At 44.2% G+C, this 15,100-nt stretch overlaps 1 protein-coding gene across 5 annotated transcripts in view; it reads left to right on the top strand.

Moving 5' to 3' along the window:
• Positions 1-14,944, top strand: part of man2a2 (mannosidase, alpha, class 2A, member 2) — a 15,935-nt gene extending 991 nt beyond the window's left edge. The window contains exons 2-23 of one of the 5 annotated variants that reach the window (XM_020615230.1): positions 244-1,144; positions 1,563-1,820; positions 1,910-2,054; positions 3,119-3,290; positions 3,488-3,615; positions 3,882-4,055; positions 4,540-4,726; positions 5,423-5,600; positions 5,891-6,093; positions 6,600-6,782; positions 7,000-7,114; positions 7,234-7,304; positions 7,408-7,573; positions 8,798-9,034; positions 9,219-9,341; positions 9,595-9,709; positions 9,943-10,076; positions 10,173-10,314; positions 10,632-10,765; positions 11,632-11,815; positions 11,883-12,022; positions 13,007-14,944. In XM_020615230.1, coding sequence (XP_020470886.1) covers positions 1,013-1,144; positions 1,563-1,820; positions 1,910-2,054; positions 3,119-3,290; positions 3,488-3,615; positions 3,882-4,055; positions 4,540-4,726; positions 5,423-5,600; positions 5,891-6,093; positions 6,600-6,782; positions 7,000-7,114; positions 7,234-7,304; positions 7,408-7,573; positions 8,798-9,034; positions 9,219-9,341; positions 9,595-9,709; positions 9,943-10,076; positions 10,173-10,314; positions 10,632-10,765; positions 11,632-11,815; positions 11,883-12,022; positions 13,007-13,159 — 3,474 coding nt within the window. In that variant the 5' untranslated portion in view covers positions 244-1,012 and the 3' untranslated portion in view covers positions 13,160-14,944. Of the gene's footprint in view, positions 1-243; positions 1,145-1,562; positions 1,821-1,909; positions 2,055-3,118; positions 3,291-3,487; positions 3,616-3,881; positions 4,056-4,539; positions 4,727-5,422; positions 5,601-5,890; positions 6,094-6,599; positions 6,783-6,999; positions 7,115-7,233; positions 7,305-7,407; positions 7,574-8,797; positions 9,035-9,218; positions 9,342-9,594; positions 9,710-9,942; positions 10,077-10,172; positions 10,315-10,631; positions 10,766-11,631; positions 12,023-13,006 lie in introns of those variants that run through there. The other 4 variants (XM_020615228.1, XM_020615227.1, XM_020615226.1 and 1 more) reach the window with 4 other exon arrangements.
• Positions 14,945-15,100: the final 156 nt, after the last annotated feature.

Raw genomic sequence — 15,100 nt, 5'->3', positions numbered from 1 at the left:
GTCTAAGGAAATGTAAGTGCCAAGTCTCCTTGGTAATGTTAACATAGTCCCCAGCCTGAGAGGTGATCAGATTATGATCATGTTGAATATGCACACAGTGCGAAACATTGACCATGAAGTACCTTTCACTGTACCACACGCTCCCTATAACTTGTACTTTTTGTCAGCATCGGTTTCCCTCTTGAAATGGTCAGCTGAATACATATTTTTGCACAATCTATTAATCTCACATTTCCCCAACAGCTGAAGAAGACTGATGCGATTTCACCTTGGTTTCTTGGGATCAAGGACAGACACACACACTGCCTGTGGTGCCACGGTAGATCTTCACTATGCTACTGCGAGAAGAATGACATGTGTCTCATTTTCATTCCTGAAGCTGCTTTGGGCAGAGTTGAGCCTTGATTAAAAAGCTGCTGTTTTGAGCCAAGTCGCTCTGTTTCTCAGCCTGTGTTTTTGCTCTGCCCGAGCTGAGTGTGGAACTGTTATGGCACGGGAGGCCAACTGAGCAAAAGGGGACTCTGGCTGTACTGGAGGATTAGACTCTGCTGTAGGACCAGGAGAGCAGCCCCGCAGCAACGCACATCATGCTGCGGGGACACTAGGCGCCCTGTTTAAGCCCCTTCTGCCTGATGCTCTTCCCCCCTCCCTCCTTTTCCTGCAATTTCATCAGTTTGGATGGTTAAGCACAAGGGCTACTTTGAAGGAGCCCACCGGAGGCTGTGGTTTGGCCAAAGCCAACAGACTTCTTGCCAGCTCTTGCTGATTTAGGATCCTTGTCCGCTGCTGTAGCCTTTTCTGCTGTGGTCTCCACTATGCTTAGTAGAGATTACAGGCATCGCAGGCGTGAAACTGGACCATTAATTGTGGTATAGCTGGTCACTTTCTCTCTGTCTCTCTTTTTTTTTTTTTAACTGTGAAGGATTGCTTTACAGTTTTCAAGAACTGTTTTTCTGTGCTCAAGGTCATTTTTGTAATTTAAAGCCCGTAAAGAAGAGCACTCCGGAGGAAGATGAAGCTGAGGAAACAGGTGACGGTGTGTGGAGGGGCCATATTCTGTGTGGCTGTATTCTCGCTGTATCTGATGTTGGATCGAGTCCAACATGACCCTGCAAGGCGTCAGAATGGTGGGAACTTTCCACGGGTAAGAGTGTTTGCTGTAGTGATAACTGTAGTAATAAGTTTAGATTTTCTTTTGCATATTTATGTTTTGGTACACCAGGAGCAGAAACATATTGTATTCAACTTTTTGTCTCCTGTAAGCCAAAGTTAAATAGTATTTATTTTTTTGCTTGTGTGAATGTTCACATGTAAACGGCTGTGGCCAATCATATACTTACTGTCTGCAGATATCTTGTGTCGACTGAAAAAATTCTAAATCTCATACTATTTGTTACTTTGACTAAATGAGGAGATTTTTATTTACAGATTGTCAGATGTCTAGTGTTAGGCTGAAATAAAGTTTGTTCAGTGAATCAGAGGAAAAGAACGCGAGTTGGATCAGCAGATGTTTTGTAATGTTATACAGCTGTGACTTTTATTATGTTCCTACTCTGTTTTAGAGCCAAATCTCAGTTCTGCAGAATCGGATAGAGCAGCTGGAGCAGCTCCTGGAGGAAAACCATCAAATCATCAGTCACATAAAGGACTCTGTGATGGAGCTCACAGACACAGGAGCCGTGTCTCCCAGTGGCCACCTGCCATTCAGAAGTGCCAACGGTTCCTGGGTCCTACCCTTCGACGGCCGCCCTACTTTCCTCGCTGTCAAACCCCAGGATTGCCAGTTTGCTGTAGGCAGCCGTGTTCAAGCAGACGTTCAGGTGAGCTGTTTAAATGACTAGTTTTGTGCTGGTGCTGTTGTTGCTACGCTGTATTAGTGAGCAAATGACGGGTTTATGTTTCAATTTAGATGCTGGATGTGTACACACTCCTGAAGTTTGACAACCCTGATGGCGGCGTGTGGAAACAGGGCTTTGACATTACTTATGAGCCCGACGAGTGGGACAGTGAACCGCTTCAAGTGTTTGTGGTCCCTCACTCCCACAATGATCCAGGTGAGTTGCGACGGCATTTTCACACACAGTGAAAATGTCTCACAGCAAGTTTATAAAAATGCTCTGATCAGTGTTTCACAGCCTAAGGACAATAAACCCCCCCCCCCCCCCCCAAGACTGCATCTTGTCTGACAAGCCAGCTACTGTGTGGCCTTACCTGAGTGGGAGGCTAGTGATAGGGCCGCAGAAATCATTGAGAATGTGATTCATACTCGTTATTATTAGCATAATGTTGACATGATTGATGGCTTACCCACAAACAATGAAATTAGAAAGATATTGGCATTGGGAAAATTGCAGCTATTTATAGGTGGCATTGGCTGAGATTCTATTTTAGACTGACACTTCCATTAAACTTATTTACCAGCCTGCCACATGCTTGCTGATTTAACAGTTATTGATATGTTGACAGGCTGCAGAGAATTGCACATTTTGTCAAACTGTTTTAGTCAACAATTGGAATAGGTTTCAAATTTGCTGCAAAGTTGTTGTTTTTTTTCTCTCAAGTAAATTTTTTTTGGTGCCACTTTCCCATGTCCTGTGTTCATAGACATAGAGTTTTTGTTACCAGAAATCACAGTGAAGACATGTGAAAGCAGCTTTATTGATATAAGGCTCATATCTCTAAATGCAAAGAAGGGATTTTGAGGGTTTAGTCAGATACATGGGGGAGACGCCAGTGGCTTGTGAGAGAGTGCAAAAGGATGTGGAACTTTGATCTCTGTAAACTAAATTAGCCTGCAAATAGGTAAGATAAATATTTGACTGGATATTTCTAGGCTGTGACACTCGGCATCACAAAATAAAAGTGCAAGCAATTTTAGTCACTTCCTTTGAAGCCACTCTGTAAACAGCTTTCTGAGCAGAACAGGTCTCTTTGAATAAAATATGATTTGTTACAGCGCTGCTCTGTCTGTTTACCTGCTCTGCCTTTTTGTCTGTATCAGCCGGCGAGATAAAGGGGTAGCGGTGGAGGCGTGTTGCCTAACACAGCCCAGTTTGTGGTGGACAGGCTGTTTTGCCAACTGTTGTGCACATTTCTTAGTTGTATCTTGTTTTATTAGGTTGGATCAAGACTTTTGACAAGTACTTCACAGATCAGACGCAGCATATTCTAAACAACATGGTGGTGAAGCTGGCCGAGGATCCTCGCAGGAAGTTCATCTGGTCTGAGATTTCGTTCTTCTCCAAGTGGTGGGAGACTGCAGACGTACATAAACAGGAGGCCATGCGCAAGTGAGTCACGGCAGTTCTGCCTTTTAGTTCTCCTCCAGAATCTGAGGGCGATTGGAGACAGTGTTTTAGACAATGGATGGTATCTGCTGGCACATTGTGGTTGCTCTAAAAATAGCTTGTTATCTGGTTAATGCGACTCTACCTCTTCAGGGCTGGATTATTCTCACCTTGCTTTCTTAATCCTCTCTCTTCAACAGACTGATCCTGGGAGGGCAGCTAGAGATTGTGACAGGAGGCTGGGTAATGACGGATGAGGCCAACGCTCACTACTTTGCCATGATAGATCAGCTCATTGAAGGACATCAGTGGCTGGAGAGGAATCTAGGTGCACAATCCATTATTTTCATTTAGCTTTAGTCGTTAAGAAGCTTCCATCTGTCTTTTGAAATGTTACGATTTTTTGCCTTTATTCCAGTTTTTGTCACTATATCCCTCTCAGTGCTAATGGTCTGAGCTTGTCATCCCAAATGCAGGAGGTGTAGCCTCTGGCTGGCTGGTGAAATACTTTGTGCAACCTTCAGCACTTTTTGCTGGTTTGCAAAAAGATGCGTTCCTTTCTTTTAACTGAAGTTCTTGCTTCCTGCTAACCAGGTGTCATTCCTCGCAGTGGCTGGGCAGTAGACCCGTTTGGTCACAGTGCTACTATGCCCTACTTGCTGAAGAGGGCCAACCTGACCAGCATGCTCATCCAGAGGATCCACTACTCCATCAAAAAACACTTTGCCTCCACCCGCAGCTTGGAGTTTATGTGGAGGCAGGCCTGGGGTGAGCGAAACAGAGCCAGAGATTGCATTTGACTCATGGGCTTATTTTTACTGAGCTCGTTGGATAATGAGTCATGCCACTTGTTATGGCCGTTGAAAGGAAATTTTTAGGACAAATAGTGTGTAATAGGTTGAGAAGAGCTATCTTCATTGCTATTTCTTAATGAATTGGTTCTGTGCTGAAGCTTTACTGTCTGTTTTTCTCAGAAGAAATCCTCAAATATTGCACTGCTTTGTAACGGAATGTTGTCATTTACTTAATGCTACTTTTTCTTGAATGATTTCTGACATTCCTCAGAGAACACAGTGGGCGTGAACGTAAACTTCCAACAAGTTATTTTGCACTGATGTGTATCTGTGACCATAAACACCATCCTTAAACAGAGCAGGACATGCCTTTTAGTGTATTTCATGCTGGTGTTTTGAGGCTACTGACAATATTGGACGTCTCTGGAGCTAATGGCTTCTTTATCCCCCTTTGACAGACACTGGATCGAGCACAGACATCTTTTGCCACATGATGCCGTTCTACAGCTACGATGTGCCTCACACCTGCGGGCCCGATCCAAAGATCTGCTGCCAGTTTGACTTTAAGAGGCTACCAGGTGGTCGGATAAACTGTCCCTGGAAAGTGCCACCGAAAAGTGTGGGGGAGGCCAATGTAGCAGAGAGGTGAGCCCCTCCTCTGTGCACATACAAAGACTTTGGTGTAGAGAACACATTTTTGGGGATGTCTGTTAGACCAGTATGCCAGCTCAGGTCAAATACCAGCTGAAAGGCTTATTGCAGACGTTTCTGTGGACGGATTAATTAATAAGATTGTCAGAAACTTAAGTGGCGCCGAGTTTGGTATCTGAATTATTTGAGGCACTTTAAGATACACTCTCTCCTTCCAAAATTGTAAAGGTGAGGAATTGTAGGTTGTTTTTTTTTTAATGTAAAAAAAAAGATACTGGCCCTTGTTAATTTTGTGCGTAGTACTGTTACTCAGCTGTAGCTGCTCACACATACATACACAGTATTTCTGGTCAGTCTTCTCCGTCGGTCCCCTACAAATAAAATAAACCTGAACTTGTGCCAGAGACAACAGCGAGAGTGGGTGGAGGACCGGCTGGAGACAGACTCAGACTGCAGATAGCCCTGTAGTCACATTAAGCAGCTTTTAAAGGACCCAAAGAACTTTCCAGAGAACATATTTCAATGGCTGATGGCAAATACCCCCAAGGTTAATTTGATTGTTCTCCTTCCAAGGTCGGTAATTTCATTGAAAAATGATGTATGGAAACGGAAGGTTTGATGCCAAGAAATGTCTTTAGTTTTATCTCTCTTTTTTTTATTTTTTCCTCTCCTCTCTTCCTCTTCAATCAGGGCTCAGCTGCTCCTGGATCAGTACCGTAAGAAGTCCAAACTCTACCGCAGCAAGGTGCTTCTCGTCCCTCTGGGAGACGATTTCCGCTATGACAAGGCCCTGGAGTGGGATCAGCAGTACATCAACTACCAGAAGTTGTTTGACTACATGAATTCTCACCCCGAGATGCATGTACAGGTGACAAAATAATTTGTCTGCTGTTACAAATCACATTGCCAACTTTGGATTTTTGGATTGTTCTCTTGCATCTCAGCGTGCGATGTGTCAGATACGAGTGTATAACCTGACTCGCGATAATAAATCATGCAGTGGTATTTTAACCTGCTGACAGAACAAAGAATCTGTCACATCTTGATATTCGGTTCAGAAGATGCAGGGTGAGATGAGAGGTGCATGCATAATAATGAGAGCTGTTTGGTTCTTCTGTTCAGCTTTTTATCAACAACTCCTCTGTCATCTGTCTCCAGGCTCAGTTCGGGACTCTCACAGACTATTTCAGTGCTGTGTACAAAGCGCACGGAGTGGCCCAGGGATCCAGACCTGCAGACTACCCAGTGCTTAGTGGAGATTTCTTTGCCTATGCAGACCGTGAGGACCACTACTGGACCGGCTATTTCACCTCTCGGCCCTTTTACAAGAGCCTTGACCGTGTGATCGAGTCGCACCTCAGGTGTGGTTGGTTTAATCACACATCAATGCCAACTGACGGCCACAACCTGCTGTGTATTAGCTTATATTTTTATTCGCTAACAAGATGTAGTTGTGCCTCTTGAGGTTGTGGTACATACGTCTACCTTCAAAATCCTGTAGTCAAATCAAAGTGACAATCCAGATCAGGATACAGTTGGAACCTACTCTCACTCCCAAGTGGATAGACAAGTTTTAAATGCATGTTAGTCAACAACTAAGTAAGTTTATAATGCTCACTGATGCTGTGTAAGGTTTCACTCTAGTTTCATGTCTAATTTCTGACACATTATAAAAACAGCCAGTATTGCAAAATACTTTTTCCAAACGATCAACAGTTGTTTCAAAAAAATGTAATAATGTGGACACACCTTTATCTGACTAAATGAAGCTACCGCATCTAATATCAAATCGCTTTTGCTGCAGAAATTGTTCTTGTATCTAATGTTCATTTCCCCCACTTCTCGGTGGTAACTCGTTGTCCTTCAGGGGGGCAGAGATCCTCTACAGCCTGGCTGTTGCAAATGCTCGTCATGCGGGAATGGAAGGACGCTACCCCGTTTCAGATTACGCCCTGCTAGTGGACGCGAGGCGTTCTGTTGGCCTCTTCCAGCATCATGACGCCATCACTGGCACTGCCAAGGAGAATGTTGTCATTGACTATGGCACCAAGTAAGAAGCTGGGGTTTGGAGGGAAGCGACAATGTGGATTAAATAGATTAGTTCTTTTAAATATGTAATTTTATATTGAAATAGAAAAACTCTAGCACCCACTTTCTAGTTCTCTGCAGCTATTTTATACCTTCCCTTTCAATACTATGAATCAAAATACCAATGGGACTCATGTGACTGCTGCAGTCCGCCATTGATTCCACCTCCTCTTCTCCAGATTACTACGTTCACTCATTGGCCTGAAGAGAGTAATCATCAATGCAGCTCATTTCCTGGTTATGAAGAACAAAGAATTTTATCGTTTTTACCAGACGGAGCCCTTCCTGGAGACGGTGAGAGGAAACGTGCTGCGACACTTCTGCCGCCATTTAATGAACTTTTTGAAAAACCTGTTTATTTCTGCCTAATGGACTATTTTCTGCATTTCCTGTTTTGTATTGTCCTTTTGTAGGATGACAGGCGTGCTACTCAGGACTCTCTGCCTCAGCGCACTTTAATTGAGCTGGACCCAGCGGGGCCGAGGTATTATCTGCATCCCCTTGCGTCTTTCATTTCCACTGCCTCCACCCTCAGCCACTCCTCCACCATCCTGTGCTTATGATTGTGTTTTCCCTCTCTCTGCCAGGTACGTGGTTCTCTTCAACCCCATCGAGCAGGAGCGGCTGTGTGTGGTGACAGTACTAGTCAACACAGTCAGGGTGCGGGTGCTTACTGAGGATGGACAGACCCTCCCTGTGCAGCTGAGTGCTCAGTGGAGCTCTGCTAGTCAAATGAGTGCAGAAGTATTTGAGGTGAGATTCTGAATTCATGAGGCACTGCTGGTGTCTGCGTAGTGAAACTGGCATATCACTTGCACAGCAGCAGTGTCTGCACAGTGTCAACACTGGGTTCTTTCAGCCACAGTACTGCTGTGCACTGAGAATCGTTCTGGCACCGCTCATGGCCCAGTACAGAGCCATTAGTTGGGTGGGAAGAAGAAAAGACTTAAAGGCTCGCACATATGTAGAAAAAGCTAAAACCCACCCAGTCTGGACAGGTTGTTAGCTGGTAATGCACAGGAGATGTTTGGGGGCTGATCGATTGTAGCTGTTGAAGGGGAACTGCATTGATTCACACATATTTCTAAAAGCCTTTTGTGGTGTTGGTTCAGAGTGGGGAAAAATACAAGCTTGAAAATGAAAGGAAATCTGGAAATGGGTGATCCTGCCAGCATCAAGCAGAGGTTAGCTGCTGCTAACTCGATGCGGCTGAATGTCCAACTGCTCTGGCCGTGGCTGAGTGGCACTGTGGCTAGTGTAGGCGCCAGGCTAATGCACGGGATAAAAAAATAAATACATTTTGGTTTTTAAACTTATTAATGAGCCTAACGGTGCTAAATTGGCGGATTATTCTTTTATTTAAGCTTCACTAGACATTATGTGAATGCACAAAACAAAACTAAACAACCAGTACTGATGCTGTGTTGTAAGGGTGCTGGTTTGTCCACATATCAAAGTTCCCTTGAGACGATAAACCCCAGACTGCTCTCAGTGTGTGTGTGAACACTCAAACTAGAATGATTTTTTTTTTTTGAAAGACTGGCTCAGAGAGAGTGTATATATTCTTTCTTCGTTTGATGTCTGCCTGCAAGCAGCAGTGTCACTTCTCAAAGAACAAACAAAAAAGAAAACCCACACTTACCGAACCAGCTCAAGTAATGTATTGAATCGACAGGAGATTAATTTATTTCTCAAATAAAATTCTCTCTCCACCCACAGAAAGCAATGAATTTATATGTAACAAAGAAATACCAACAGTTTCATTAACACAGTCTCATCACATTTTAATTACAGCACCCTTGTTGCCAATGTGTAAACGCGTTTAACTTTTAATGAATGCCTCGTGGTCAACACTCGCTGCTCTATTTAACAAGGAAAATGAAGCCAGGGCTGTAAAACACAAGCTTTTTGTATATGTGACATTTTTGCGCAAGACTAATTTATTCATATCCAACCGTTCTTCGACCTTTTGTTCAGGCGACGTTCATGGTTCGCCTGCCGCCTCTGGGTCTGGCTGTTTTCCATCTTTACGACTCTCCAGACTCGCCCTTGACGCTCCGCTCCAACACGCTGCTCAGGCTGCCCGGTCGTGGAGTCACTGCCCGGGCCGCAGACCCGCTTCCTGTCCGCTCTCAGGAGTCCGACCCTCAGACCTTTTACATCAGCAGCCAGTATCTCACACTGGGCTTCTCTGGATCTACAGGCCTGCTGGAGGTTTGTGATTTATCTGCTCTTACATCTTACTACTGTATCTCCTTATCTGTTTTAACTTTGATCTACTTGAAGAAAAACCATGAGCTGAATTTCCCAGTAAACCTGGGTTGTTTGATCACAGTGAACATCCTTTCATCTTTCTAGCTCTGTTTTTTTAATTCCCTCTCTTCCGCGGTATCTGCAGAGTATAAAATGCAAGGATGATCCTCAGGAAGTGAAGGTTCAGATGCAGTTCATGGTCTACGGCACTCGCCCCTCTAAAGACAAAAGTGGAGCTTACCTGTTCCTACCTGATGGAAAAGCAAAGGTATTCTCTCAGCTGTTGTCACTGAGTCATGCTGGGAGCTCGAGGCAGGGAGGCAGACCGACCTGCGTGCTGCTTCATCTTTTATTTTCATTTTTAAAACAACACAATAAACAGGAGTGTAGGGGGATTAGTTGGTTTAACGTATCTTGCTACTTACTCTCTTGGTGGCTCCTTCTATTCCTCTCTCCATCTTTCTTCCTGTTCCATTTTTTTTTCCTGATCATGACTCCACTTTCTCCCCACCTGCTTTCAGCCCTACAACCAGAAAGAGCCGCCTGCGGTGCGCGTGGTGGAGGGGCCACTCTTCTCTGAGGTGGTGGCACACTACCAGCATTTTCAGCAGAGTGTTCGCATCCACAATGTGCCAGGTAAGAGACTCAAAACCTGCAGAATGGAATAAGCGCTTGAGGCACCAGATTGTGCAGTTAGGGACTTTTTTCCTGCTGCCTTTTTTTTTTTTTTTTTTTTTTTTTTTTTTTTTTTTTTTTTTTTTTTTTTTTTTTTTTTTTTTTGATGACTTATTATTTTTCCTGCATTTACAAATCTCATCTTTCCATTTACTTTGAGTTTGTGGTTTGAGTATCTGGTTTTGTGTTTCCAGGGGTGGATGGCTTGTCTCTAGACATCACCACCATGGTGGACATCAGAGATCAGACCAATAAGGAGCTGGCCATGCGACTGGTCACTGACATCCAGAGTGGAGACGTCTTTTACACAGACCTCAACGGCTTCCAGGTCGGTCCCATCCTGGAATAACAAGTTAACTTTCCCAGTGCTAATAAAGATAATGCTGCGAGTCTGACATATTGCTTGGTTGGTCTCTTCTTGCAGATCCAGCCCCGTCACCACTACCTAAAGCTTCCCTTGCAGGCCAACTTCTATCCCATGCCGAGCCAGGCGTACATCCAGGACAGCCATCACCGCCTCACACTGCACACAGCTCAGTCACTGGGTGTCAGCAGCTTGGAGAGTGGTCTGTATCTTAGCACATTTTATTAAGCTATCTCTGCACTTGACTCTTTTTCTTTATGCACTGGCTCTAGCCTTTTTATTGAATAGTATTGAAGCCCTTATCTCTCGTTGTCTTCCCTCAAGAGGTTGTCAGGAGTGCAACACGGTTCATAACCCTCACTGAGCTAATCCTTTTAGCCTTGTTATGTGAATAATGGAGGCATTCTTCAGTGACGCATAGTTCAAAGTCTTCATCGATTGATGTCTGAAAGTTTAATACACAGACTTTTTATTAACGTTGGTGTCCCCGCTGCTTCTGCTGCTCCTCCTCCTTCACAGGCCAGCTTGAAGTGATCATGGACCGGCGGCTGATGCAGGATGATAATCGTGGGCTGGGACAGGGCCTTAAGGACAACAAGAAGACAGCCAACCGCTTCCGCCTGCTGCTGGAGAGGAGATCTATGGGTAACAAGGTCAGTAAGGCAACAGTGGAGGCGTTACTGAAGCTGGGCAAGCACTGTTGAAATAACAGGGCAATCATATCAGACTCTTTGTGAGCTCTGCACTAGGTTCTTGAATATAGCAGTTTTGTCCTTCATTCTGTGCTTATTAACACCTTTTTTCATATTTTTTTTCCCCTGTGCTCATTACCACTGCATCTGTCTTTTGTTATCTCCTCCACCTTCTAATTCTGTTTTCAATTTTTCTCTTTCCACTCCATTACCTTCAGCTCGATGGCTTTTTTGCCAAACTCTCCTCCTTGTTTAATTCTTTCCTCTCCAAAATCTTGACTGACAGAGATCAAGAGGTAATGTTGCCTTGGCAACAGTGAGGATGCTTGTTAGCCCGTGTCTTAGTTTGTGCTGTAGCTCCTGTTCCTATTTTTTTGCTTCCATCCACCTCATAGATGGTTCATCTTTATGACAACAGCATTGAAAGTAACAAATGATGTCATTTATCAAGGAAATGAATGCCATTATAAAAGAATAACTGCCATTGGTTGCACTTTTATCATTAGAACTGCTGATGGTACTTGGGTATGATGATTTTGCCCAGGTTTGCCACAAAACATCAGATACATAAATTTAAAATGTGAGATTGCAGTGCTGTGCCTGTAACAAACCCAGTGTAGATTGAATAGCACTGTTGGGACTAGAATTAGAAAAATACCTACTCTAACAAACTATTTGGAGCCCATTACTCACGTAGTAGCAAAAGTGTGTGTGTGTGTGCGTGTGTGTGTGTGTGTGTGTGTGTGTGTACAGACGAGCTACTGATGTCATAAAAATTGCACTGCCACTTACAGCTGTAGTTTAAATCTGTCTTTGCACTCCTCCAGATGGTGGACAGTGCAACAACTAGCTTCCCATCTGTACTCAGTCACATGACCAACGCCTTCCTGAACCATGAGGTCTTGGCGCTACCCGTCCTGCCCAAAAGACGTGGCATCCCTCCTCTGCAAACCTTCGCCCCTCTCAAGTCCGTGTTTCCCTGCGACCTCCACCTGCTGCCTGCAGAGCCAGGTGATCACACACGGACAATAACACACAGTCATTTTGGCGTTAGGTGTTTTATATGAAACTGACGCAGGTCTCTTGTGGTGGTTGCGTGAGCAGCAGGACCTCCACTCTCCATCTCCGTACACAGCCTTGATTCTTCACCGTCTGGCGCTTGACTGTGCCCTGGAGCCTCAGAACCTAGGCTTCAACTGCACCACCACACAAGGACAGGTCAGAGTAGAAACACACTCCCACCGAAGCAAAACCAAACAAACAAAGAAAGGGACACTCCTCTGTTTTCCATTACATTTACCTCAGTATTTCTGTTCTCTGCTACCTTTTGTAGTGGGAAGGTGAAATTCATACAGTACATAAGCTATCTGCTCAGTATGCTCGATGTTCATACTATTTGTGTATTTGTGCTGTATAACCTTTTCTTTTCCTCTCAGACAGTTCTGTCTCCCAGACACTCCACAGACCCAATGTCTGTTGACACACACATAGCCTGTTACCTACACAGCCCAACTGTCAGGCCCCTGCTTGCCTGTCTAGAAGATACCTATGAAGGCCACATACCTAAGACACATTTTTGATTGGTTCCAACTAGTGGGGTGATAGTCGACCGATGTTATACAAAACCTGACTGTAACGTCTCTCCTTTGTGACTTACTGGCTCTTTGTACTGAGTGTGATCTCCTGATCACCATAGTGGTATTGTTTTATGCTGTTGACTGATTTGTTGGATAAATTACAGAAAGACTACCTGAGAACCTCTTATTGATTTCCACGACACCGTTAACCTCTACCCCAACACATTTATTTCACAGCACTAGCTATTGGTTAGTTTCCAGAACTAGATTTGCAAACTTAACATAAGGTCAGTTTATAAACTATGATGCATTGTGACAGATTATATTACTAAAAGTATATAAAGCAGTTAAAATTACCTCCACCTCAAACAACAAAAAATTGAAGTGCTGCTTAAGTCTTAATGCACCTATAATAAAGCCTCACGGGGAACATTTTCTACATAATGACTACTTGTACTGCTCATACTTTTAGGTTCATTTTGTTGCAGTTCTATTACCTCTGCACTTTTACTTAAATGAAACTTTGAATGCAGTATTTTACTTGTAATGGAGCATTTTTAAATTGCCTTCTGGCTGCTTTTACTTTCTAATGTTTTTGACTCTCATTCCCTTCTCTCCTCTGCAGCTGAGTGTATCAGGACTTTTCAAGAACCTGGACCTGCAGCTGCTCCAGCCCGTGTCTCTGACCCTGATGCACTCCGGCATGCCTTTGGCCAACGACTCCGTCATTATCCTGGATCCCATGGAGATCTCCACCTTCAAGCTCAAACTGCGCTAAGAGCCGCCCGGACTAAAAGGAGCAATAATAAAAGCCAGCGGACTCCTTGGACCAACAACCAGGCCCATGTCGGCCACAGACTGGCAACAGAGAGGTTTGGGTCTCACTGTTTTGTCAAGCAGAACCACAGACACTAGTGCTCGGAGAGCAATGCTCCACTGTAACAGGACTGACTGCACAGCAGGGGGCAGGCGATAGCTGTTACTGTGGATGTCTCAGAGAGCAGCCGAACCCAGGTGAACTTGGAGCTGTTCCGACAAAAGAGAGACTGCCAGAGTTGCTTGTCAGATGTGACTGGGTATCTGTTTATCTCTGTAATCGAAAATGAAATCTCAGATAGTTGTGCTTTGTAAGAGCTCGTCTCTTTTTCTATTTTGGCTCTATCCTGGACTGAACTACTGAATGTAAATATCCCAAATGACGGGGGAGGGGGAGCCTGGACTCTTACCATGTCAGAGTGCAACCCTCCAAAGCTTTATGTGGTGTATGGGGTTTTAATTATTATTTTCTTTTTCATGTATGCAGCGAAGAAAACGCATCATAGCAGTTTGTTTTTGTACCCATCAACCTGATGTTGACTGGCTCTTTTTTTTTCTTTCTCCCCCAACAAACTCAAATGCAGCAAAGAGTATTTGCGGTCGCTTTATCTCAGCTCAGCAGGATTCCGAGGCTGCTGCTCTTTAAACTGTCGTACGTCTGAGTCCAAGAGTTCCAGTGTAGTGGGTCGCTACACAGCAACAGTGTGCTTATTAATCTCATGGGATAGCTGTTCACCTTGTCTGCTGTTTCTGTGTGTAGATAGTCCGGAGACTATCTTTCTCTCACTTATTTTTGTCCCTTCACTGAGCTTCCTCTTTCCTGACGAGAAAACTGTGGAACGTCTTTGCCTTTCAAACCCCGTCTTGTCAGTCCTGTGCTTGTGCTTCACTGCTGAGTGGGTGGGTTTATGTACCATACTGTATGCAGTAGAAGACTAGACAAAGATTGAGCCTCATATACCATACAACAGATATATCAGTGTATATATGCGTGTGTGGCGTATGTTATGAATACTTGAGGTTTTCTTTGGTAGTGGGGGGGGGTGGTGTATTGGAGTTAGTGTACACCATCAGGGACCATTGATTGTGCTGTTAGGTGTCATTGATCAGTTTGTGGGTCATTGTTACTGGAAAAAGAGTTTTGTTGCCTTAAAGGGTCAGTTCAAACAAAATTACACCCAAGTCACAAAAACAAATGTCTTTCTTACGTCTAGTGGTATACAAAGTTTTCAAGTGTGTGTGTGTATGTGTATATATATATTTTAATCTTGTTCACACAATATTTAATTGGATTAACAAGGTTTAAAAATAAAACAGCTTTGGACTTTTCTAGTATGTAGTCATGCATAGTTTGAACTTTCTTAAAGCTTCCACCCATAAAACGTCACAGCTACAGTGGAGACTGCCAGAGTAAAGTAGGGAACTCTTTTCTGCAGTTGGTTGAACTGACCCTTGAGACATAAATTGGGTTCAACCATACATAAGGATATTCAGCACAGAAGAAGCAGTTTTTAATTTCAGCCCTGCAGTGCTTCTTATCCTGAGGCCATCTCCAGACACCTTTCCTGGTGTGTCGCTGCGGAGGGTGTTGTTCATCTGACCAAACATTCCCACGGTTCACCTGTGTAGCACTTTGTCCTGCATCACCATCTCACCATGTTCTACTGTGTCCCGTCATTTTATTAACTTTCCACTGGAGGTTTGCTCATTGTTGCTCTCCTCTTCTTACCGGATGTCGGACCCACCGCAGTTATCACTGCCAGCAATGCCGATCCCCCCCCCCCCTTGTCCAGGTGCAGTTAACATTTGTCACACCAGACTTGTTTGCATTTTGAATCGCATGTTCTCCTGTAGCCTTATAACCTTGTCATAACCTTCTGTCCTGCTGTTTCCGTGTGCGCCT

Source organism: Monopterus albus, unplaced genomic scaffold (assembly GCF_001952655.1).
Source record: "Monopterus albus unplaced genomic scaffold, M_albus_1.0 scaffold160.1, whole genome shotgun sequence".
Taxonomy (NCBI): Eukaryota; Metazoa; Chordata; class Actinopteri; order Synbranchiformes; family Synbranchidae; genus Monopterus; species Monopterus albus.
Note: the sequence above shows the minus strand (reverse complement) of the source record. Positions and strands in the feature narration are given on the sequence as shown.